The 23,167-nt window shown below is 47.8% G+C and overlaps 2 protein-coding genes across 3 annotated transcripts in view; both read right to left on the minus strand.

Annotated features, from left to right (window-relative positions):
- LOC101924510 (POU class 2 homeobox associating factor 1) lies at positions 1–9,862 on the minus strand. Its single transcript, XM_027785445.2, has 6 exons — positions 9,694–9,862; positions 7,314–7,365; positions 6,738–6,904; positions 6,281–6,397; positions 2,485–2,649; positions 1–2,052 (listed from the first exon to the last, which is right to left on the minus strand). Exons 2-6 carry the CDS (start codon positions 7,327–7,329, stop codon positions 1,981–1,983), a joined length of 537 nt encoding a protein of 178 aa, XP_027641246.2. The 5' UTR covers positions 7,330–7,365; positions 9,694–9,862; the 3' UTR covers positions 1–1,980.
- POU2AF1 (POU class 2 homeobox associating factor 1) overlaps positions 7,330–23,167 on the minus strand; it is a 22,156-nt gene continuing 6,318 nt past the window's right edge. The window contains exons 2-7 of one of the 2 annotated variants that reach the window (XM_055819358.1): positions 16,641–16,768; positions 15,886–15,928; positions 15,524–15,795; positions 13,789–14,060; positions 10,453–10,558; positions 7,330–9,840 (exon numbers count right to left, since the gene is read on the minus strand). In XM_055819358.1, the coding sequence (XP_055675333.1) occupies positions 9,586–9,840; positions 10,453–10,558; positions 13,789–14,060; positions 15,524–15,795; positions 15,886–15,928; positions 16,641–16,768 (1,076 nt within the window). In that variant the 3' untranslated portion in view covers positions 7,330–9,585. Of the gene's footprint in view, positions 9,841–10,452; positions 10,559–11,763; positions 14,061–15,523; positions 15,796–15,885; positions 15,929–16,640; positions 16,769–23,167 lie in introns of those variants that run through there. The other variant, XM_055819359.1, reaches the window with a different exon arrangement.

Genomic DNA, 23,167 nt, shown 5'->3' on the forward strand with positions numbered 1-23,167 from the left:
CGCAGTTCGTGTATTATTTTTACTTGCTGCAAAAGGACTTCTGTCACCTTGCAGACATTTCTAGATGGCAAAAAGCGTTCTACATTTTCCCTAGGGCGTCACGTGCCACATGCTGGTCACAGTTTTACGGTTTTGCTGCCAGCAAGTTCAAGAAACGGATGCTTTATTGACCGTTTTGTCTGGACAGACAGTACAAACTCGCCAATGCAATTATCACTCAATCCAGGGCTTGTAATAACATCGCTTCAAAGTAAGAAAGCACATGCTTTTGCTGGCCTAAGCCCAGATACATGCAAATTTATGCAAACACATGCAAATACATGCCTGCTTTTTTGTCAGCGGATGTTGGCAGGTTTGTAGATACAATGTAGTGAGAAGTAACAGCAAAACAGCAGAGAGGAGGGCTGAGAAAGTTGAGACGATCACTGCATTTCTTAAGAGCTTTTGTTCAAGTCTGCTAAACAGTTGTTTAAACAGCCCAGGCCCGTGAGACTGGCAAATGCTGCAGAAAATCCCGTCCCATCGTGTGGGCGATCAAGGAAGTTACTGCAGCGATTTGAGACATCTGCCCTTCGTCTTATTGTTCAGTCCTGCTAGAAGCAATAACTTGTGCAACACTGAGAGATCAGCAAATGTAGCTCCGGACGCGTACCGCCGGTGAGCCCCGCTCTGCGCAAGGGCTGTCAGACCATGGCTCGCGCTCCCTCCGGGCATCTGCCTCCCTCCATCCCACCGACCCGGCAGAGACGCTGTTGCCAGTCGATTGCACAGCAATTCACAAATCATTTCACAGAAAGAATAAGAAGGACCTGTTCAAACGCCCTCTTGGGTAAGAATGGGAACAGGAGAGCACTTGCTAACTACACTGCACTCTGACCCTGCTGCGGACAAGCCCACGCAGCTCAGAAGTTTTCTACCCTGTCCATGCCTAAAACCCGCTGGAGACCCAAAGGAAGCCGGTCTCCTCCGCAGGCATTAGCTCAGGGGAGGGTTCAGCTCCCCACTGAGCTGCTTCCAAAGCTGTGTTTGGCCAGCAGAGCTGGAGACTGGGATCGGATCAGATGTCCCAGAGAGGATTCCCTTCACTGGGAAGCACTGGGAGCCACAGGAACCTGCCCTGCTGAGAACCCGACCCATGTTGTTATGTTAGGTAGTCCTGTGAGGAGGACTCGATGGTCCTTATGGGTCCCTTCCAGCTGGAGATATTCTATGATTCTACGCACTTGCTTCTAAAAGCATCTGTTTTCTTTTCTCGGGGTGGGGTGGGAGACTGTGGCATGGACAGCTGCTTCAGCTTTCCTCCAAAAAGTGCTAAGAAATGGGGTAGCAGCAGCGTGCAGGAACCCTCACTTGGAGCTCTTGTGTTTGGTTGTCCACTCACTCGCATAAAATACAGCCATGGGCGACTCCTCAGGCTGACTTGACCTCTTCCATCCAGTCTTTTCCCTCCCCTCAGGTTCCTGCATTCCCCGGCTAGCAGGAACGATGGAGGTAATCACACATCCCAAAGGCTTCATCACTTCAACCAGTCCCTCTGCAGAGGACCTAAGAGGCGGCACAGTTTGAGCCTGTCTTAGAGCAGCATTTCTCAACCTTTTATAGCCAAACCACCGTCTTGTGTTCCACCACCACCGCGGCTTTCAGCTGCCACCAAATCAAAGGCTGGCTGTACTTTGAACATTTCCTTATTTATGTAAGAGCCGTTTGCTTTGCTTGCCTCCTGGCTTGCAAGCAATGCTCGAAGTTTATTAGTATTCTTTGTTAACAAAATAAAGTTTTCAACCATTTGAAAGCTCATCTTCTGATCTCTTGCATGCTGCTCGTGGTCTACAGGTTGAGACATTGAGGTGACATTGAGGAACACCTGGTTGAAAGGCTCTAGGGGCAGGGACGTGTTGGTGAGCCATCCTCACAGCTGTTCTAAGAGGCCATGTGCAATCAGCAAGTGCAGTTGAAGCCGTCCCAGGAACTGCAGGCACCCTAGGATCTGGCATTTCGGCGACAGGAGATGAATGCAGATGCGACTTTCCCTTTCTTCAGCAAATGCCTAACCTGCCAAAAAAATGTAGCAGTTCGTTACATACCATCTGAAACTGTGCATGCAGACACCCCAATACATACACCCCCCGCCCTTACATACATGTATAAGTGTAACTAAATACATGTAGAAACATATCAGGGACTACAAGGAGCTCCAGGAGCCTTTCCATACCTGTAGGCATGAAACCTGATCATTCCTTGAGATTTGCTGCCATTATGAAAGAACTACACGGTGTTACCTCCCCAGATGTATTTGGAGTTCCACCTAATGCCTGCTTGGTGGTCCTTGATTATGGATTTATGGAAGCGGGGAACCCCCAAGCCTGCCCCACTGCAAAGTCAGATCCATGTCATACGACTTGTCCTCACTGTTCCCCTGGTAAGGACCAACAGCTGCGGGGTGCACAGATGTGTTAGGAAGCAGCAGCAATCTGGATCCTGTACCTGATCCCCAGCTTTTCCAGGAGGAGCCATGTGGATTGCCTGATCGTTGTCTAAGTTGCGGATGCTCGGGTCTGCCCCGTGGTCAAGGAGCAACTGGACGATTTCTTTCTGGTTCTTGTCAGGAGGCAATGCGGCTGCCATATGCAAAGCTGTGTTGCCATGTGCCTAATGCAGTGGAAGGAAAAGAAAATGAAGAACAAAAGAAGAGAAAACTTCTGATAAGCTGTGTCCCCTACTCAAAATTGTCCTAGAAATGGAGACTTGGGGAATGAGAGCTGAAGAAGCCTCACTTGGTTACCTAGCAGGACGCGAGGGAGTAGCCCTGCTCTGCTTCTCCCACGTACGGCTGCTCGTGCAAGAGATTTATGGATTTTGAATTTTCTCTCTGATAGAGTGCTACCTGGGGGGCTTTGATGCTTTGGGTACAGCTAACAAATAGTGCTGCATCAGCAACATTCCTAATCACTCTGCAACCCCCTGCTGAATCGTACCCTCGTGTAAGCAGAGGCCTGATGAGTTCTTTGAAAAAGATAAAGGCAGAGGCCATGTAACATGCAAGTTCATCGAGGAGAAGCAATAGGAACTATTTCCCTGGGAAACCTTTTAAGTCAGTCTGAGGGCCACGAACCCCATCACGCTGTGCTCCCCATCACACACGGGCTGTGCAAGGACCGGCAGCAGCAGACCCATTTGTGCTCTACACAGCTCCACTACTCCCTTTTACAATCACTTGCAAGTTCCAGAAAGTTGTAAAGAGACGCTGACACAAGCGAAAGCCAGACCCAATAGTGCAGGGATTATAGGTGAGGCTCAAAGTGATCTCCAGGATCCCAGGCATCGTGGACTGTGTGAGTCCTCCCAAGGCACCAAACTCCCGGCATTACACCGGAGTGCTTCGGACGGTACCAAGCTGTCCCAGTGTTCCAGCCAAGCCAGGGGTCCAGCAGCCCACGACCCCCAGGGACTTTGTGTACTCCGGACCCAACAGGGCTGCAGACAGCTTGGCTCTGCAGCAGACGGAATAAATCCTGCCAGGCTCCAAACCTTCTCCTGGTTCCTTCCCAGAGCGCTGAAGGTAGTGCTTGGCTTTATTTTCATGGGGCTGCCATTAAGCAGAGTCCTGAGGTCAAGGCCCTACTTAAGCACACGTTGCCTCCAGCTTTTTCAGGAGCAGGACCGGTGCAGGAGGGACAGACAACATCTGCTGTGAAGCCACGGGGCGGCGCAGGATGGAGCGTGCTGCAGTTGGTTGGAGAAGAGCTTGGTACCACCAGACCGTGTAGAAACCTGTGCTCCTGCCCAGTCAGGTATGACTGCTAACGGTTTGAAATGAGAAAAACCTAATAAGCAAATGCGTGAGGCAAGGTATTTTTAGTCTGCCAGAAGCCTCATTTAGGCAGCTGTGTATTTCTTCTCTCAGAAACCACCATCAATTTGTCATGATCCTGGAATGGCTGGACACAAATTGCAATGTGTATTACTATTCCAGTTGTTAAAAGGAATACATACAATTTACTGCTGAGCCATAAGGGACACTGAAGCACAAGACAAAACAGCCAAATCTTTGCGGCTGTTCTCAGACAAGGCATTTTTTACAAGCCCTGAACAAGCAGATCCTTGTCAATTTTATCATCCCACAGAGTCAAGCGATAGTTACAAGTTCTTTATAGGACTTCTCATTAAAATGGAAACATCTGCAGTCGTTTGCTGCATCTCTGTGGCAGGAGCACTTGATAGCTTCCAAATCCAGGGACAGGGCTAAGAACACGAGGCCATTTGCCCGCGCCTGGTCCTGAGGGCTCCCATGGACTTTAATAGGGCTTATACAAGAAAATGGCCCAGAGCACCAACATGTGGGCTCTAGGAATCCTTCAGCTGAAAAATACCTCAAAGGCCTCAATGCTTTTCTCACTGCAAAATCCACAAGGAAATGGATTTGGAATGAGAAAACCACAGCAAGCCGTGGGTGAGCCAGGGAAGCCAAAACATGGACTCCAGCATCTCTGTTTTCTTGCCTTCTTCATACTTGGAAGAGCTAAAAAGCCAAGGTATTGGACAACCTCACCATCGTATTTCTCACTGTCCCAGACAGTGAAGACTCCAAGTGATCCTATCGCAGTAGGAAGCTCTCACAGGATTGTGATCAAGAGACAACAGCCGACTCCCACGGACAAGCTAGGACCTGTCTAATGGGTCTTAAAAGATACAGAAAAAATGTAGTGAAAAGGCAGCAGGAAGGCCCTTCACTGTACAGAAAGGCAGAAACTCTGTTACTATCCACATACACAAAGCGTGACACGTTTCCTCCAGTCCAACAGAAATCTGTAGGGGGAAAAAACCATGAAGCTGCCCAGGATCTGCTTCCCAAGTGAGCAGCTGAGTGGATAGGAAACATTCGGTTCCTTTCTGATGGACACAAGCATATGGATGCTCTGGGGAGTACAAGCAAGGCTAAGAGTCTGCAACTGTTGAAATGAAAAGCTAAAGCACTGGTTGCCTCAAAACAGAGAGCTCTAGCCTCGTCCTCCTGTCCTCCCCTGCCTCTGTCCCTCCCTGCTCAAGGGCACCCTTTTGCAGAAGCACCCGGCGTCACCCAGCCAGCCCTGCTGAGGAGGGGCAGCCAGCCAAGCGCCCAAGCTGCAGCTGATGGTGCAGAGCGATGTCTCAGCTGAGGCACAGGAATGTCAGGATTTTTGCTTAGGAGGATGGGTGAAGCCGATGCATCTGCGAGATAGTGTCACTGCTCGGTATCTGCTCAAAGGTGAAGCACAGGGCAGCAAGGGGGTGGGTGACACAACAGCGGCGCGGGGCAGGATTCTGGTTTGCTTTGAACAACTTCGGAAGGGCTGTGCCTCCAGAAACCCCCCATGGAGCAACCAACGTTAGCAAAACTTCAGCTCAGTGATCAGGGTTTTGCGGGGTGCCTAAAGCAGCGTCTTGAGCCCCCCGAGTCAGAGGTGGTCTGCTCACCACAGTGCTCAGCAAGGATGCTGAGCGCTTCGACAGCTGGTTTCCCCCCAGTTCGCTGCCTGCAGTACGGGTCTGCCCCCTGGTACTGCTCCCGGCACTCTTAGGGCTTGGTGGGCCCTGTAAATATTTTGATTCTCCAGGCTCAAACGTGTGGGCAGCCATCACAACAACCAGCTTGTGCCCAGGCACAAACAGAGCCAGAAGACTTGCAAATAACATCTAAGGCAGAGAGAGTCACCACCTCTCCTAACTGAAACAGGAGCTTCGTCCTTCCCATGAGCGGCACGTTCGGCAGGAGACACCGCCTGCCATCGATCCACCGCTGCCCTAAGCTGCCATCTCTCGGCGTTACGTTGCTGCCAACAGCAAACCATTGCACCACTGCGGATCTGTTTTCTCAGCCTTCAGCCTAATGTAATAAAATTCATGTTGCTCCTCAAGTAACCGCTTCCCATGCCCTTCCTCCTCCCTGGCTGTCTCGCTCTCTCATTGTCGGCTCCTGCCTGCTGGGAGAGGGGCTTGTGTTTCATGACGCTGCTCAGAGCTCAAGCCAGGTACTGCTTTCCAGGTGAAGTGCCTACTTACTGGAAAATGCAGTTTCAGGTAAAAAAACCCCAAAAAACTAGATTCACAAACTGCTGCTTTTTTCCTCCAGAAAGAGACACGCGTGGGAAGAGAATAACGGGTTTCTGCAGGGCCCCGCAGGTCTCCTAACACCTCTGTCTGCACACAGCCTCCCACCACAGCACGGCTCTCACACGGCTCTCGGCACCTCCTCTGCCCGTGGGTGCATGCACAAATCCTGTCCACACGCAGCCGGACTCACCTTGTTGTTAACAAAGTCCTTGGACTTGAAAGCATTCAGCTCCAAGAAGTATCTGAGCAGGGAGATGTTCCCATCCTGGACCGTATAATGAAGAACTGTCTTGTTGCTTTTCACATCCTATTTAAAAACAGAAAAAAAACCCCAAACAAAATGAGAAATATTCTGGAGAACAACCTGAAGATATTATATAAACCCATCGAAGAAAAGTCCAGGGCAGCTCCGCAGCTGATGTGGAGCATCTCCTTCCCGTCTTACTGCCCAGTGTCTGCCTTGGGCTGCAAGAAAGCAACTCCAAAAGGCAGCAACTAACCCTGCAACCAGCCACTTGAGCGGGGAACAGCCTTGGTCCTTTGGTCCTTCCCCAGTTCCCCGGTCTGAGCGTGGCACCAGCTCCAGGCAGGGCAGGGGAGCGCTCATGCGAGCGAACAGCACAGGGATAACCCCGCCGGTGCCTTACCCGGCTGTAGATGGAGGCTCCCGTCTGCACCAGGAGGTGGATGCAGGACTCCAGCTCTTCGCTCTGGTGCTGAAGATCTTTCTGCTGCTCCTCTGGCAGCGCCTGGCAGCCCCGCTCCCGGAGCAGGGCGTTGTGAGCCAGGACAGCGCAGTGCAGAGGGGTATGACCTGCAAAAACCAAGTACGGGGGGAAGATGAAGGCAATCCCAGTGAGGGTATCGATGTACCGAGAGCTGGTGGGGACAGCGCGCGCGTCCCTGTGGGTGCTGTTGAGGCACAAGCCCTCCTCTGGTTTCAAAGGTACCATAGTGGCTGACGGACACTTTATGGGGCTCTCCAGCACGTGCTTGGTCCCAACCGTGCATCAATCACCACCGAACCATCAGCACCGTTGAACTCCGTGGCATTGAGTGCACGGCAACGACTCTCCCCCCGGCCCCGGCAGTTTCTGAGGCCGCTCTGGCCTCCTGGCACAGCACCAGAGACCAACCAGCACCTCAACGAAACAGCCATTTTGAAATGAAATTTTTGGGTTTTTTTAATATTGCTATAAAATACTTGTGCAAAGGGTTTTTACCTTCAAAATCTTTCATTTCTAAATCAAGGGGGAAACCTAGTGACAGTATAACCTAGGAACAACAGAGAAATGGAAGATTTTAGTTCAGCAGAATACTGTCCAAGCCAAAATCAGTCAAAACTAACATTTAAAACCAAACAAACAGATAATTATCATATAACTACAAACTAAGCCCTTATTTGACACTAGGTTTTAGAGCTGTGGATCTGTTTCCTAACGGCCATTCAGGGTTACACAAGATGATTACGTCCCTAATACCCTGAACCCCACCTAAGCACAGCACCCTGTTAGATTCTCAGCTCAGAACAGTAAAATTAAGTCATTGCCCCCAGCTCGAGCGCTAACCTCCTCGCTTGCACCCTGGATTCAGCAAAGGCACCAATAACACCAATTCATATTTTTTCGGAGTTATTCTCAGCAAGGATGAATGAAAATCTCTCCTTGACATGTACAGCCAAACTTTATTACCTAAAAGTTTGCTGACACTGGAAAAGTCTCCGCCTGGATTTATTTACTTTCTTTTTTTAATGTGCAGCAGACGTGCAGCAGCGCGACAGGTTAAAACCAAAGTTTGTTGCAATGGCTGCAGCAGTGAGGATGCAGAGCTTGTAAATGGCGGGAAAGAGTAGTCTGGAGATGAGCACTGCTTGGATTTAGCAGAGAGTAAAATTTTCAAAACTCTTTAACTTAAGAAAATTAGAGATTCAATGTGACGCAGCCAAGTAGCTCCTTGTCTATATTATTACAGACGGTGCATTTTTTCCTCTTGATTGAATAAAGCAAGTTGTTGATATCACAGCATCTTGGCTGAGAATTTTTGCAGAGCAGTGACTCATCCAGAACCTTGTCAAGTTAGACAAGGCGCAGGACAGAACCCTTCTGCCGAAAGATTATCCAGGACGGTTAGGGCTTGCGCTCCCTTTTTGTAACAACAATATAATTTATACAAATCAAATATTGACAAGTAGCTCTCAGCTGCCTGACTATTAGATGTTTAATCCAGTAGAAAAAAAACCAAACCAATTAAAATAAACAAATGAATTGTAAAGCATTTCATGGCTTTGACCACAGTGAGAAGCAAGCCTGTGTGCGTTTTCCCTTTTCATGTCAAGGAAAAAAATAATTAAAAAAAAAACCAAAACAAAACACAAACCATCACAAGGCACTTCAGGAGGCTTTGTTGGAATCATCTGGATGTAAACCACTTTTCCCCACTGAATGAAACACCTGCTTTCCAAAGAACTCGCAACGTTACACATTAACTGCCTGCTCAAGACTCGGGGCTGGGTGTGTGCAAGGCAGAGCTTACGCACGCTGCGGGGGGCTGCCAGCGTGCCAGGTCCGCCCTGGCACTGCCACCGCCACCTCCCCCGTCCTCGGGGCGGGAGGTGCCCTGTCCTCATATAAACTCAGCGGTGTGAAACTGTGAAACTGCATGGCAGCCACCTACACTCAGCCCTGGCGTGAATCAAGGCAGGCACGTTATATTAATTCCATTTTATGGCCTATAGTGAAGTGTTTAAGAGACACGTTCCAGTATGCTTATCTCTGCCATGCAATCCCTTCCAAAAATTCCCCCTTGTCTAATGTGCTTATTTGCTCCTCAGGGCTGTTAGGGTCTGCCTGGCACACAACTTGGGTGTAGACCCCGTCCAAAGGAAGATCTGTGAAGCAATAGGGAAGCGAAGATCTGGTCATATAAAAAATGAAAACTCTGGTATGTTCTGGCCATACAAGTGTCCAGTTTCTCTCATGCCCTGGAAAATCTTCTTGATTTTGCATAAAATCAAGAAAATATTATTTTTTGATTTTGCATAAAATCTTCTTGGTTTTGCAAGAATTTGAAAAAATTTGGAAAATGTGCCTCATTTTGAAGGCTGTGCCTGTGTCCGCAGGGTCACAGCTGCTCTCTCTTCAGCTGGCTTGAGTTGGGACACCGTTTGTTGCTCCCGCCTGGGTGACACTGGCATCAGGAGGGAGTTTCACAGCAGTATTATTGCTCCTGCTCACACCCCACAGCTGCCTGCAGCCTCTGGGGACCCCCTCCCAGCAGGCACCATGCAGCACTGGGGGCTCAAGGCAGAGCACGCCCAGTCCGCCTGCAGCAGACTCAGAGCTAGGATCTGCAGACAGAATTCCCTTTCCCCCACCCATACGCTAAAGCTGTTTCCTCTTTGACAGGAGCCTGAGGTTGGCTGCAAGTGTAGTCCCGGGAATAACCTGGGAAGCTGAATCCTAACACGATGGAAAAGGATGCTTCGGTCAGTCTCCATCACTTACTGACGCCTCGCCTTCTGGGACAGTTTTTAAAGGCAGCGACACTGAGGCTTTCGTGGAGGTTTATATTGCTAGCAATTAAAACCAGAAAAGCTTTGCCTACCTGAAGGACTTGGGCATACCCGTATGTTGCAGCAAGATGTAAAGCTGACTGCCCTTTGTGGTCTACAGCATTGACATCTGCTCCTGTCTGGATCAAATCATAGACAATAGCTGGCTGCCTGGCAGTGACAGCCACCAGCAGCGGAGTCTGAAAATAGCAGGACAGCAGATAAAACGTGAGCGGTTAGAAGCAGACGCCGTTGTAAAACCGTACGGGGAAAGGCAGTCTGGGCTGAACGGCATCTAGAATCCCACGGACTGCGCTGCATAACCCAAAGGCAGCTCATGGGCAGATTCTGAATCCCACATATTCGGACCCGTGGCGTCACCAGATGGGGGGCATTTCCCAGCTCCTGCTGAACTCCCTCTAGTGCTCCTCAGCCCTAATTTGATGACAGCACAAGTCCAGGGGCTTTGAAATGCTGCTCATACCACGTGCAGCACTCTTAGCGTAAGCCTGCTGTTCATAAAACCCTTGGCCTCAGAGGCTGCTGCCAACATACCCGTATTTTCCTGGACCAGTGTGGCCTTAGATCACTCTATGAACCATGGGCTGAAAAGAGAAAAAGCTCATTCTCACCCCACCTAATTTTAGGATCCTGCCAGAGGCACCGAAGCAAGGCACATCAATGCCCAAGGCTTCCTTGGCAGTAACAGAGGGACAGAGCTGGATTTTACAAGCCATCAGTTACTCTCAGTCCTGCAAAGTCCATGCCCATCCCAAACACCGCTGTCTGCGGGAGAAAGTGGTCCGTATTACCTTTCCTCTGTGTTCCTTGGCATCAAGTCTTCGCAGCAATTTCATGCGCTCTGCAGCTGCCAATGTATACGCTCTCATACCTTTAGCTGCATAAATATGTAGAATTCTAAGACAGCAAATAAAGAGATCGATCACTGCTTGGCCATGAATCACCCTGGGAACAAACAGTTTTACAGGGTAGCATAGCCACTTCGGTGGTTTTTTACCCAGCGTTCCACAAAACCGTGCCATAAGCCCCAAGGGACTTGACCTTGGAAGCACCCACTGCCACGGAAAGGGCTTCCTACCTCAAAATAAGCGCAGGGCTCAGAGCCCTCAGCACTGCTGAGCTTTGGCACGCTGTCTCCTTTCCACTCCAGTGCTTTCTTTCAGGTGAGATTCATGCCTGTGCCGGGAGGTATCTAAGCCCCCCCCCAAAGCCCAGCGTGGGGGCCCGATGGTACCCGCACCGCCCGTAGGTATCACTTGTTGGGGGGTACAGCGGCGCATGCATTGGTGGTATCTCACCATTCAGGGTAACAAACAGCCCCTTCTAAATGGTGCGTTTGTAAACAGCCTGTTAAGCTCTACTCCTTTATCAAAACTACTAGTGAGAGGTACAAAGCCCTTACCCTGTGCGGAAGACACAGAGTTGTCACAACCCGTAGCAGTTAGGGACTTGCTATCGGCCCTCAGCAGTGGGGAAACCACTTCACTGCGTCATTTGGCTTGCCTGGCTGTATGGCTGGAGGTGGAGAGAATCACACAGAGCTACTCACCACTCCCATCCCCACAAGCCCTATCCGCGAGGGCACGCACAGGTAGTTTTGCAATTCCCCTTTGCTCAGGAGGAGACCATCCTACAGGCAGTTGTACCAGACTCTCCAGACAGCAACATTTGAAACCTTTTAGTCAGAAGGTGGGAGGCACTCATTTCTTTCCACAGGTAATTTTGCACCCCAAAGCCACACCTTGCAATTTCAGAAAGTAGAATCACAACTTTACGGCTAGTCTGATTGTCAGTCAAGCTCAGCATTAGCTGTGGCTGCACACCCACACATCCCCAGGGATGCACATAGAGGACAGCAGTGACTGAATGAACACCTGAACTGCGGGAGTGCTTCTGTGAGGAACGACTGCTTGAGTAAACAGAGCCTCCAGGCTGTATTTGGATCATGGAGTTCCTCCTTAATCTGCTTTAATGTGCAACACTAGCAGTAAATCTAACGGCTAATCTGTGGTTCTATCCTGCACGTAGGTTACTGAACTAAATGACTGCTAAACCGATGCTGGGTTACCCTTTTGGATAGGAAATAAAACACTCTAGGCATGTGAAAGTTACTGCAGATCTTTATTGAAAAAGATTTTGTCTTTTTCTAACCAGAACAACCCAGAAAGAAATTCTGAAACAGTTCACCATTTTTTATATTCACACAGAGAATTTACACACATTGGAGTGAAAGAAATTTTAAAAGCAATCTTAGCAACCACAGGCTTGATTCACAACTGCATTATCCCAGTTTTACCTACTGAATGTCTTTGTACTCGTAAAACTGAAGTAAGCAGCGGTGAACTAAGCTCCTTCTCATTAATTTCTTTGCTGGGTTTTTCTGCAAATGTAAGCCACTAATTTCAATGCACCTGAACTACTGCTATTTTCAAACAACTTTATGATCACTTACATGATCTATTGCTTATGTCTTCCAGATTTGTCAATATTAAATAAGAAAGTATGCTTTGAAAGTCCTCGAGACTTTCAACCTGAGCTTGCAAACCTCACTCAGGAATAAACTTGAAATATTGCCTGGGTGACAACTGGAGTGCTGGACACCAGGTAATAAAGAGTGCAATAAATTATTTTGCAGTTAGTCTTGCAAATAATAAAATCACCTAAGGATCCTGGGCTTTAGAAAGCAGAAAAACCCAGAGAAATTGTGTTCACCAGCCAAGAGTCTCTTGTTTATTAGAAAACAATAAACAGGGTTAGAAGGGGATATATCCCTGCAAATATATTTGCCTGTGGCATGGCACTCCTGAACATCAACAATAATATTTACAGTTGCATCAGAGGAAAAAGTAAAGCTACTTATTCTCCAGGAAAGAAAATCAGAAAGCTATAAAGAAAATATGTGCAGCTGTGGGCTTGGGAGACTACAGCACAGAGAAACTTTCCATTGCAGTAAGGCAAAGAGAGGTCACTAAGGCTCCTCGGCTCAGCACAACATCACCGACCCCACACTCAAATGCTACAGAACCAATGAAAGTATTGTCATCTAACAGTGATGCCATGAATTCCTTGTTAGACTGAAGTCCAGATTTTGGAAGACCCTGTCTTCTCAATGATCTCCTGATATAGGGCCATGTCTTGCAATCCTGACTCGGGTAAACTGCCGGTGACTTCAGTGGGACCAGGATCTGTCCATTGGTAGAACACGCAGCATTACCAGCCAGCCACAAAAGCAGCCCACTGTCTCCAAGGTGGGTATCTCAGAGTCCAATAACATTCTGCAGCTGACAGACCATGACTCCAAACCACCATCCCACACCTACAGCGCTGCCTTCCAGTGGCAGGCAGGGTGAGATCTTCAGGTTACACCTTTGTGGGAACTCAAACGTTTCATCTAGGCTACTTTGTGTTGCTCTGTAAGTAGGGATGTCTGACTGCACGGGTGTTCAGTTCAGCTGTGTTGACTTTCTGCCTTCAGCCTAACGCACCTGCCTGCGCCAGCAGAACAAAACTACACTGTACGTTTTCCTATTTTCCAAAGGAGCAGTGCAATTTAAGAAAGAAAAATGTCAATTTAGACCCCTAAAATGTTTTCTAGTGGCCTGGATCAGGCAGAGGTTCCTCCGTGGACAAGGCAGAGACACCCATGTAAGGCATTTCTGCTCTGGAAAGCAGTCCTGTCGAACTAGGTCTTGCCAACAGAGGCGAGTGTACCCTCACCAAACGCGACCGTTGGCCACAGCTACACTGCAGGGATGTCCACTTGAGACCATGCCCTGTGCCCGAGGATGAAAGTCGCCTTGTGCTGATGCTGAGCGCAAGAACTACGCAGGATTGAAAGCCTGCCCGGGAGAGACGGCAGGAAATGTGACAGCAGAGAAATCTTGTGCTGGGCCCCAGGACAAAGCGAGTTTCACACAACACACAAGTCACGGTGTGCTAGAGGTGGACTCTGAATTTGCAAGTAAAGTTCCCCGCCCCCCGCCCCCCCCCCCCCCCCCCCCCCGCCTGCTTCTCCTCTGTACTCAAAACTCACTGTGGTGCCAGGTGGAGTATTGAGTAGGGGAGGATCAGGCCCCAGCTGTGCAACTTAAAGCCCTTCAACAGAGAGAGCATGGTTTAAAACATACGTATCATTGTCTTCATCTTCTAGCAGCAGCTTCTCAATGGGCAGCGTGCCGATGACTCGTCTGGCATCCTCCAGCTCCTGGGGGGCTGGTTCAGGGATGGAAATCGGCAAGGGCACGAACTGTGGCCCGGGAAGCGTGGAAGAAGCTGGCTGGTACTGCAGAGTGGAGGCTGGCAGCGCAGAGAGGGGCTGTGCCCATGGGAAGTAGGTGAGAGGGGGCTGCTGATCCGTCACCTCAAGCGGGGGCACTACAGCAGGGGGGGTGCTTCGTGGCTGTTAAAATAGAAGAGAAATAAAACAATTGGCCAGGTGGAGCAGGGGGGGAAGGACACAAAACAGTAGGCTAAGGATGCTCAGCGTCACTTTTACCATCCCTTTTCCTGTCTGGGTAAAGCAGTCGACTGCGTGTAACAGTTTTCCCACGCTGGCTCCCACGAGGGTGGTGGCTGTGGGTGTCCCAGGTGTTGCTGCCAGCACCTCACACTCACGGCAAGTTCCCTCTAGCTTTCTGTTCCCACTCCCACCCGCGCTGCAAGCCCATGAGACAGTTACACCCCATGCTGAAAACTGCCTTCTGAGACAGTCTTTTTTTTTTGCAGGTTGTAGGCATGGGCGCAACTTTGCTGCCACAAGGCTGAAGGCAGCAAAAAACAAAAAAATTATTCTGGCCTCTGCGACAGTCCATCCTGACCTGTCCTGGCAGCTGAGGCAGAGCAGTGGGTGGAATGAGAGCTCTTCCTCACCAGGGAAGGGCACAGGATGCTGGCACGGGCCTTTGCTGATTTGGTGTGCCAGTTCCAGCAGCTGAACTGAAACATTAATAGGAAAATCTGAGTTTCATTGAAACACAATTCTGTGCCCTTCTCCTCTAAGGAAGAACAAATCACCTTGGGTCAGCCAAACAGATTTTGTCCAGCCTGAAACCAAATATTCTGCTATGTTTATGTGCTATTTTGGCCTTGCTTTTTTTCTATCTTCAAATAGCAATTTTTGAGACATTTATTGCCAAGTCATTCCCCCTGCTTCACCTCGTGGATGTGTTTCGTGGAATCCCATTTACCTTTTTTTTTTTCTTTCTTTTTTTTTTTTTTTTTAAGTTTGGAATTAAATAGTGGTGAATCCCGTGGATACTGCTGGGATTTCTGGTGGGACTGTGTTCTAAGTACTTGTCCAGCAGCATTTATTGACTATAATGTGCATCTACTCAGTGAACGACTTTAATTCCACTTCCTCAGGTATTGCAAATCCCAGCTGAAGAACAGCTCCTGAGGTTGGAAGTGTCAACAACAGCAAATGTAACATTCCCCATCATTATCCCTGAGCTGCAAGCAGTATTCTCCTGCTGTAAATAACTGTTCATAGACTTGAACAAACTCAGGGCAATGGCAGCTCTGCTGCTGACTTGAGGAGAGATGACTCATTTCCCAGGACAACAGCAAAGAACAGCGGATGTGTTAATGACACTGAGAGTCCTGAGGAGCGCAGAGAGCTGGGGAAACGGCAGTGAAGGTGCCTGATTTCAGTGCAACCACCACTTCTTGTCCTGCTCAAACCATACGAATGGCCGGCACAGTGCAGACAGGGCCAGTGCTAGAACAACTATGGGGCACAGCCGTAAAGAAACACAGCATTACAGTAATTAGATACGTTATACTAATTATAGCCAGCAATCCCCATGGCTCTTGCTCAAAGGTAGGAAATTTGCTATCGTTTACACTGAGGTATTTCTGACTTACTGCAAAATTGGTGATGAGTGGCTGAGAAGTGTAAGTCAGAACAGATGAAGGTCCAACCAGCGTGTAACTGGGACACACAGGCTGGACATACATATCTGCTGTGTACGGACAGCTGACCGCTTCGTGGGGCACGTAATCAGGGTAAGTGGTCCACTGAGTTAAAGGCTGTAAGGATGTAGGAGAAGCCTGGGAGATCCAGCCCGAACAGAGTGCTCCTTCATCTGCGACAGACAAGGCAGGGGCGGCAACATCCATGTCAATGCAAGGCTGGCCTAAAAAACAGGAGAGGATTAAACCCCAGTTCAGCGTAGCTTTCCCTGCAGCAGGGCCGACAAACACTTAGGAAGTCAGGGAAACATTACCCATCGGTGAATAGGAAGGAAGTGGCTGATGAGGCAAAACAACCTAGAAGAGAGAAGAAAAATATCCATAGATTAAGACCATAAGCATCAAACTCAGTCCCCTCTGAGAAGCTATTACATATTAGCTAATTAGCATATTATTATATATTATTATTAGCTATTAGCAGCTGATTACCAGCTGCTACTTCAGTGTCAGTGCCCAAAGGTTCCCACCTGCCTCCTGGGAAGGCCCCAGAGAGCTGACCCTGGCAGCCAGCACACATGTCCCCAAAGTCCATACGTCCCTTCAGCTCGAGGGGACCTTAAAAACTATTTAAACCTTGTGATGCAGGGGGAGTTCCTCTCCCGAGAGGAGCCAGTCACTGTGCTTCCTCCTGGGAGGACAGGTAGGGGTAGGCTGAAGCTAGGAAGCGGACAGGCAAGGATGGCTCCGGCTGATTTTTGGTGCTCTTGAACAAGCTGCTTGGCTTCTGAGCCACCTTCTGTTCCTGGGAGTTAGATCCTGCCCAGGGCAAAGCGCTTGCACCCTTCCATTAAGCTAACGGTGACTGAAGGTGCCCAGCACCCTAAAGGCGCTCCACCCGAAGGTACATTTCACAGTATCTCCGAGTAACAAGGCTGTATTGCCTTGAGAATGCTTTAGAAATGCAAGGATTTCTCTCTCATTGCCAAAGTATCGCCAGCTGGTGCCAGGGCTGGTCAATCATTTAGCTACCGAGGAAGAATTTTCTGCCTGTGTTTGTTTTTTCTCCTACCGTTGCAGCTGCCGTTGCACTGGCACTATGAACATTTCCCCGTTTCCTTTTCAATAGCTCCTTCACCGGCTCTTTGACACGGACCCCTTGATAAGGGCGAGGCTGCGGCTGCTGTTCTGGAGCAGAAGCTGAGAAAAAAAAAATAAAATAATGCAGGTGACATTTATTTTCCTTTCCTGCCATTTGCACAGAGCCAAATTCCTCATGGCAGCCTGCTTATCTGCGGGCTGGACTAGTCAGCTTGGCTACAGTCCGGACTCATAAACATTTTCTTCCTTAGCTACTAATGTCTTTTGACCCCTATGCGATGTCAGACGGCACTGGCTCACTCTCTGCCTTTGCTGCTTGGATGCTGCGACCACACGGATGATGAGGACAAACCTAACCTGAAATAAGTATGCTTGCAATTTCCCTCCAGCTGTTAAATTGCTGCAGCAATACCCAGAAATTCAGCCTCAGAGGGTTTTTTGGTGTTTTTTTTTTTTTTTTTTGCAAAAAAGCATTCATCCATAATTCACAGCCCAGGAGCTGGTGCGAGCCTGGCAGCTGGGATGGTCTGGGAGCCGGAGCTGGCAGCTTCCCTGTCCTGCTAGCAGGTGATTTTATGGTGTGCAGAAGCCGTGTTCTATCAGCACAGGGTGTATCCACAGACACGTTCTGTTGAATAAGTCGGCATATTGCTCTGGCTGTTGGTGAAAGCCGGGGGGCCGCAGTACAAGGCAAGGGGGTCGCTGCTGATGCGCAGGGGATAATACTCCGTTCCCCAAAGCAATGCCTATCAACAGACCGGGGCGGTTCATACAGGTAAAAAGCATAGCAGTGGTGAGCCACACACTCCAAAAAGGAGGTGGAAAAGGCCTCCTCTCTTCAATACTTACCAACTAGGTAGACAAAAAACAATAGAGAGAGGGAACAAAGCTGTTTTTGCTCAAACTGCCTCTACACTTACTGTCTCATTCTGCTTCGTTCAGTGAGGCTTCGGTGTGTCAATCGTGATGTTCTACTTTTTTTTTCTTTTTCCTTAACCCTTGAACCTGAAATTCTATTTCCTTGAGGATTCTGACAAAAACAGTGTGTTTATTTTATTCCTCATTCCTCCTGACTTCACCTGTGTGCATCTGCTTTATGTTGCTTCAGTGCCACTGATCTGCAGTGCAGCGATTTACACCTCTCTGCAGGACAAATCAGACTGAGTATATCCAACAGGCGTATAACACAGATTGCTTAGTAGATATCTAGCCCATAACGTCACATAATTGCTGGCCAGGTAAATACATAAAAAATAAGTAGAGATTAGATATTCAAGAGAAATACATGATATTCTGTCCGTAGATGCAAGCTATCAATGCAACCCAAATTAGAACAGCATCCTCATTTGGAAAGCCGCTTAATTCATCACTAATCCGGCATGCAGACCTCGTAGCTTTGCGAACAGGCAGGTATACTTCAGTGCCATCCTTGACCAGAGTCATGTTTCTGTTCCAAACTGAGCTTTGCTCATAGACCGGCAGGGAGGTTTCTAACGTGGCGAGCTGGGATGTGACACGGCTTCGCAGATGGTTATATTGACGACACATCTCAGAGCTTACATTCATAAACTCTGATCCATTCTGAAAAGTAAACCTTACAGCTACAAGGGCCTGTGGCAATGCCTTGGGACGAGCGAAAGGAGAGGAAGCAGGGTTCTTCATAAACTGATATTATCAGCCCATATTTTATGTGAAGTATTTGGAGGCAACTGATAGCAGAAGGAAGCCGTAGGGTATCAAAGCTCAGGGAGGCCCGGTATTTGTAAAGCCGCTGATAGCAGTAGTGGCTACCTGCCCCTTTTTACTGCACTCTGATGTGTAAATATGCTAATTGATCCATTTCCATTTCTAAAGATCGCAGCTGGCCTTTGTTTTTATGAAGCACAGGTGGATATCCAGCTCAAATCTTAAACTATTCTACCCAGGAAACATTTACTCAGATTTACTCTCACATCACAGAACAAGATGAATCATTTTACTTCCATCATCTCTCCCTGAGGAGAAAAACTTGGAGGTGTCAGTGGATGAGAAGCTCAACATGACCCAGCAACGTGTGCTTGCGTCCCAGCAAGCCACCTGGGCTGCACCCAAGGCCAGCAGGGCAAGGGAGGGGGGTCTCCCCCTCTGCTCCACTCTTGTGAGACCCACCTGCAGGGCTGTGTCCGCCTCTGGGGCCCTCAGCATAAGGAGGACATGGATCTGTTGGAGTACGTCCAGAGGAGGGCTGTGAAGATGGCCAGAGGGCTGGAGCCCCTCTTCTGTGAAGCCAGGCTGAGAGCGGGGGTTGCTCAGCCTGGAGAAGGGAAGGCTCCGGGGAGACCTTAGAGCACCTTCCAGCACCCAAAGGGGCCACCAGAAAGCTGGAGAGGGGCTTCTTACAGGGGCGTGTAGCGACAGGACAAAGGGGAATGGCTTTCAACTGAAAGAGGGTAGATTTTGATTAGATATGAGGAAGAAATTCTTCACTGTGAGGATGGTGAGATGCTGGCCCAGGCTGCCCAGAGCAGCTGGGGATGCCCCGTCCATGGAAGGCCAGGCTGGATGGAGCTGGGAGCAACCTGGGCTGGTGGGACGGGTCCCTGCCCCTGGCAGGGGTGTGGGACTGGGTGGTCTTTAAGGTCCCTTCCAACCCAAACCATTCTCTGAACCTGTGATCCCTCCCAGTTACATGCAATTGTATGTGCACTGAGATGTTTCTGTTGCACCTTTCCAGGGGGAGAAAACCTGAGTCTAAATACAGACATTGTACATCAGCCTCAAAAAATGCTTAACAGAATAAACATTTCTGCTTTAATTTCTTCTAAAAAATGAAATACTTCTTTCCCTTCAACTTTGCTCTACCATTAACTCTTTCTGACTCACTACATACCATTTAATCATGAAATCTTGATTGACCATTATAAATATTGTGGTATTTATACACTACATTTATGCATTGAACTGTCATCTTTGTTACCTTTATGCATATTGGGAAAATACTTTAAAGTAGTAGCTGAAGGAAAGATGATTTTTCAGCCTTTGCCTGATCTACCTTTGCTTTCTGTGGACATTCTTTCTGGGACTTTACATTGGGTTACTTGCATTCTCATGAATCCTGCGGCTTTGGAAATGCAGTTAACAAAGAGAATTAAGGTCACTTTAATTCTGCATGCAAGCATTTGCAAGGGCTTTCAATGCAGTTCACATTTTGCTTTTTAAATTTAATTGGTATTAATTCATCTGAGCGCAAACAGATAAAAAAACCCAAAACCAGACAGTGCTAGAAAGTGCTGTGGTATGAGCTGTACTGGGAGCTCTGGAAAGGAGCTGAATACTAGACAGGAGGTCTGAAAAAAAGACCATCATAAAAGTGCTTTCTTGGGCTTATAGGGAGTTTATTTACATTTGGAAATTGTTTATTTGCACTTCACTGAAAAGCTCTTCAGATTCAGACCCTGGGGCTGTTCTTCATGCTACATGAGAACATCAACTCCACCAAAGCTCCGCTGTAGATCTCCTGATCACAGAACCATTCCTCTTGTGCAGGATCTTATCCCTGAGTCCTCTCACCGATTTCAAAGGGCCTCCTTGCAGAATTGGGGTGGGGAAGGATGGCAGTTTCTGGCTCCAGGTTTGGGGGATGGGAAAGAAGAAATTTACAGTAAAAGCTGACAAATATACCTATTCAGAGTTTCCGGTGTAAGCAGAGTAACCAAAAAAAAAAAAAAAAAAAAAAGAAAAAGAAAAAAAAATAAAAAACCCCCAAAGTCTGCAGAACATATTTCGGTTCCCCCAAGCTGACCTCCAGAAATAAAAATAATGTTAGCGCAGCTGCTTTTCCACTGTTCAAGTGTGTACCAGGTCTGAGCATTAGAGATGAACCACAGCAAAATGACTTTTGGCTTGACAGTACAACTCCTCATAAACCAAAGAAATACGATCGTTTAAAAATAAAAGCATTTTGAGAAATAATGACTATTAAAATATCCTTGTAAAGGAAGTACCTGGATTTGGTAGTCCCCAGCTCCTTATACCAAAGCTGTCTTCATAAACTATGAAGCCTGCCTTGGGCCAAGTTTCAATTACATTTTATTTAAGTCATGAGCTGCAAATGCTCATATTCCATTCAGATAAAAAGGAAGAGGAGTGTTTGTGTGCTCCAGTCGTCAAGTGCCCGCTGTGTTCTACCTTGTCTCATACAACCCAAGGACCACAGAACAGCCATATGCTGCTCTTTCATAGGCACCGGATCTCGACTTGCAACTGCTCGCTGAAGTTGGAGCAGTGTGAAGCATCAGAAGTCAAGAAAGAAGGAATCTAATCCAACCAGCAGAAAGCTCTGCAATGGTTTCTACATGTAAATACATTTTAGCTCATTGCAATGCTTTTGTCAGGCTGCCTGAGAAATCCATGGGGTGTGTATATGCTCAGGTTCCTTTCATCAATGTTATCACCTACTGTATTTGTGGAATGCCGACAAAAGCCTAGCACTAGCCTCGAAGACTTCTGAGTAATCTTTCAAAGTGGCTGGATAACACAACAGCTAATGGAAAGGTACCAAATGCAGCAGTCCCACTAGCTCCGAGTACCAAGTGACAACAGAAGACAGCCCACAGTGATGTTTGACTCCAGACCGCTCTGCATCTCAGCCTGAAAGCACCCAAAGGGCACAGACAAGGCTGAAGGTTGCCAGTCTCAGCGGACTCTGGATGAAGATCTGACAAACTCCATCACTGTTGTTGTTAGGGTCAACACACTCATCCCTCTGCGCTGGTTACCCCTCTGCCAATTAGTTTGCACCTCGGAAAAAATATACATTTTCCTGCCGAGTGAGTCCAAGTTGTGCTGCACATGGCCAAGGGGGATCTTGCTGTCTGCATTTGGGGCACAGCTCCAACCCAGAGCTTCAGGCACGTGCTTCGCAAGACCCCTTGCCCAAAGCCAGCAAGACACTAAACAGGCTAATGTGTTGGGTGGAAATCTTAAAACCCCTGGCCTTCCGTTTGTGCTCACCTAACTGAGAGATGTCCGCAGCACCCCGTGCAGCAGTCAACAGCATCCCATTTTGGCGTGATACTCGTCATCCCCAGATTTTTGCCAGTACAGTATCTATACACACATACAGTTTTTTTTAAAGATGCCCGCTTCTTAATAACATCCATGAAATGCTGGCTGAAGTAAAAGGTCAGACAGGGAAAGCATTCCAAGACACTGCCAAACATGTGAACCAAGCAACTTCAAAACGCATCTTCCTCAACGTTTTTATTTAACCACTGCTGAAATTGGAGGGAAGATAATGGCAAAACAGCTGTTGGAAGACTGCAAGTATTGAAGCGCGACAAGTTTCAGATCACTAAACTTCTTATTAGCACCACTGGCCTTCACAGACACATGACCTGCAGATCAGTTTAAACCTTCATCCTTGCAAACAAGTCAGAACGATTTCCCATCGGGCAATATTCAGTTTGAAATTCACAGCTAATCTGTCAGGGTCTGCATGACTACCTGCCTGCAACAGCAAACGACACACTTGTCACTGCTTCAAAAGGTTTACTGTTTCTTTGCTCACACACTAACATGTGATAAGCTTATCAATTGATCAGCATTAACAGTGTAAATATTTTTCTCTTTTCTTCTTTCACCTCCAGGATAATAAAAAATTGAAAAGAAACAAGTACAAACCTTTTTCTTCTTTGTAGTAACACCAAAAAGCAAACAGTAACTCCTGAATAACAAAAAAATAATTTAGATTTCAATTAATGAACTAGTGAGTTTCTGGCTTGGATATTGAAGTCCAATTTACATTAGGCAGCTGCTGACATTTTTATTGTACACATTGAACTTTGGCTAACAAAAAGAAAAATGTGGCTTGGCTTTGCATACCCAACTTGGATGCTTAGACTCTAATCAAAACCTCTTTACGATGAGATATCAGTGCCCATTTTGCAAGGAACTAAATGTTTCATCATGATTGCCTGTATTTTACATTGACTTCAGATACAGAACCCTTCCAAAAATATTTTTGTAAAAGTATTAAAGCCAGTAATATTATTTTGGGTATGTTGCTGCTATAGAAAATGGATTATGTGATCAGAGCTGACATCAGAACTAAACCAGCTGCTTTTGTGATATTGATAACGTTCCACAGTACATCATGGATTGCACTTTGATGAAATGTAGCTCTTAACAGCTAGGCAGGCAATCCTTTGATTGAACCAGGTCCCCTTGTATTTACACCCAGCCTACCTCACCGTTCGTAGCAGGGGACCAGCAAGGAAAGACAAAGCGATCTAAGCCAATCCTCAGCTCTGCCAGGAACCCTGCACAAAGTTGAGGGGTCACCCATTTGGTAGATCTCCAAAACTATTTGGCTGTCCAAAGATAAGTGCTTTAATACAACTGTCAAAAGCACTTTTCAGTGGTTTTAGAAATGCCTGCAAAGGAGGATCCGCACTGCTTAGGTGGGCAGATCCCCCTTCAAAACTCAGAACATTACAAATCTATACAACTAGGAGAAAA

The sequence above is a fragment of the Falco peregrinus genome, chromosome 15 (genome assembly GCF_023634155.1).
Source record: "Falco peregrinus isolate bFalPer1 chromosome 15, bFalPer1.pri, whole genome shotgun sequence".
NCBI lineage: Eukaryota > Metazoa > Chordata > Aves > Falconiformes > Falconidae > Falco > Falco peregrinus.

Excerpts from the sequence above, each read along its gene's own strand:
- LOC101924510 (XM_027785445.2), bottom strand. Across the intron at positions 6,398-6,737 it reads GAGCCTCCATCTACAGCCGG|GATGTGAAAAGCAACAAGAC; the intron begins GTAAGGCACCGG and ends GTTTTTAAATAG. Across the intron at positions 2,053-2,484 it reads CTGGAAAAGCTGGGGATCAG|GTTAGGCATTTGCTGAAGAA; the intron begins GTACAGGATCCA and ends TTTTTTTGGCAG.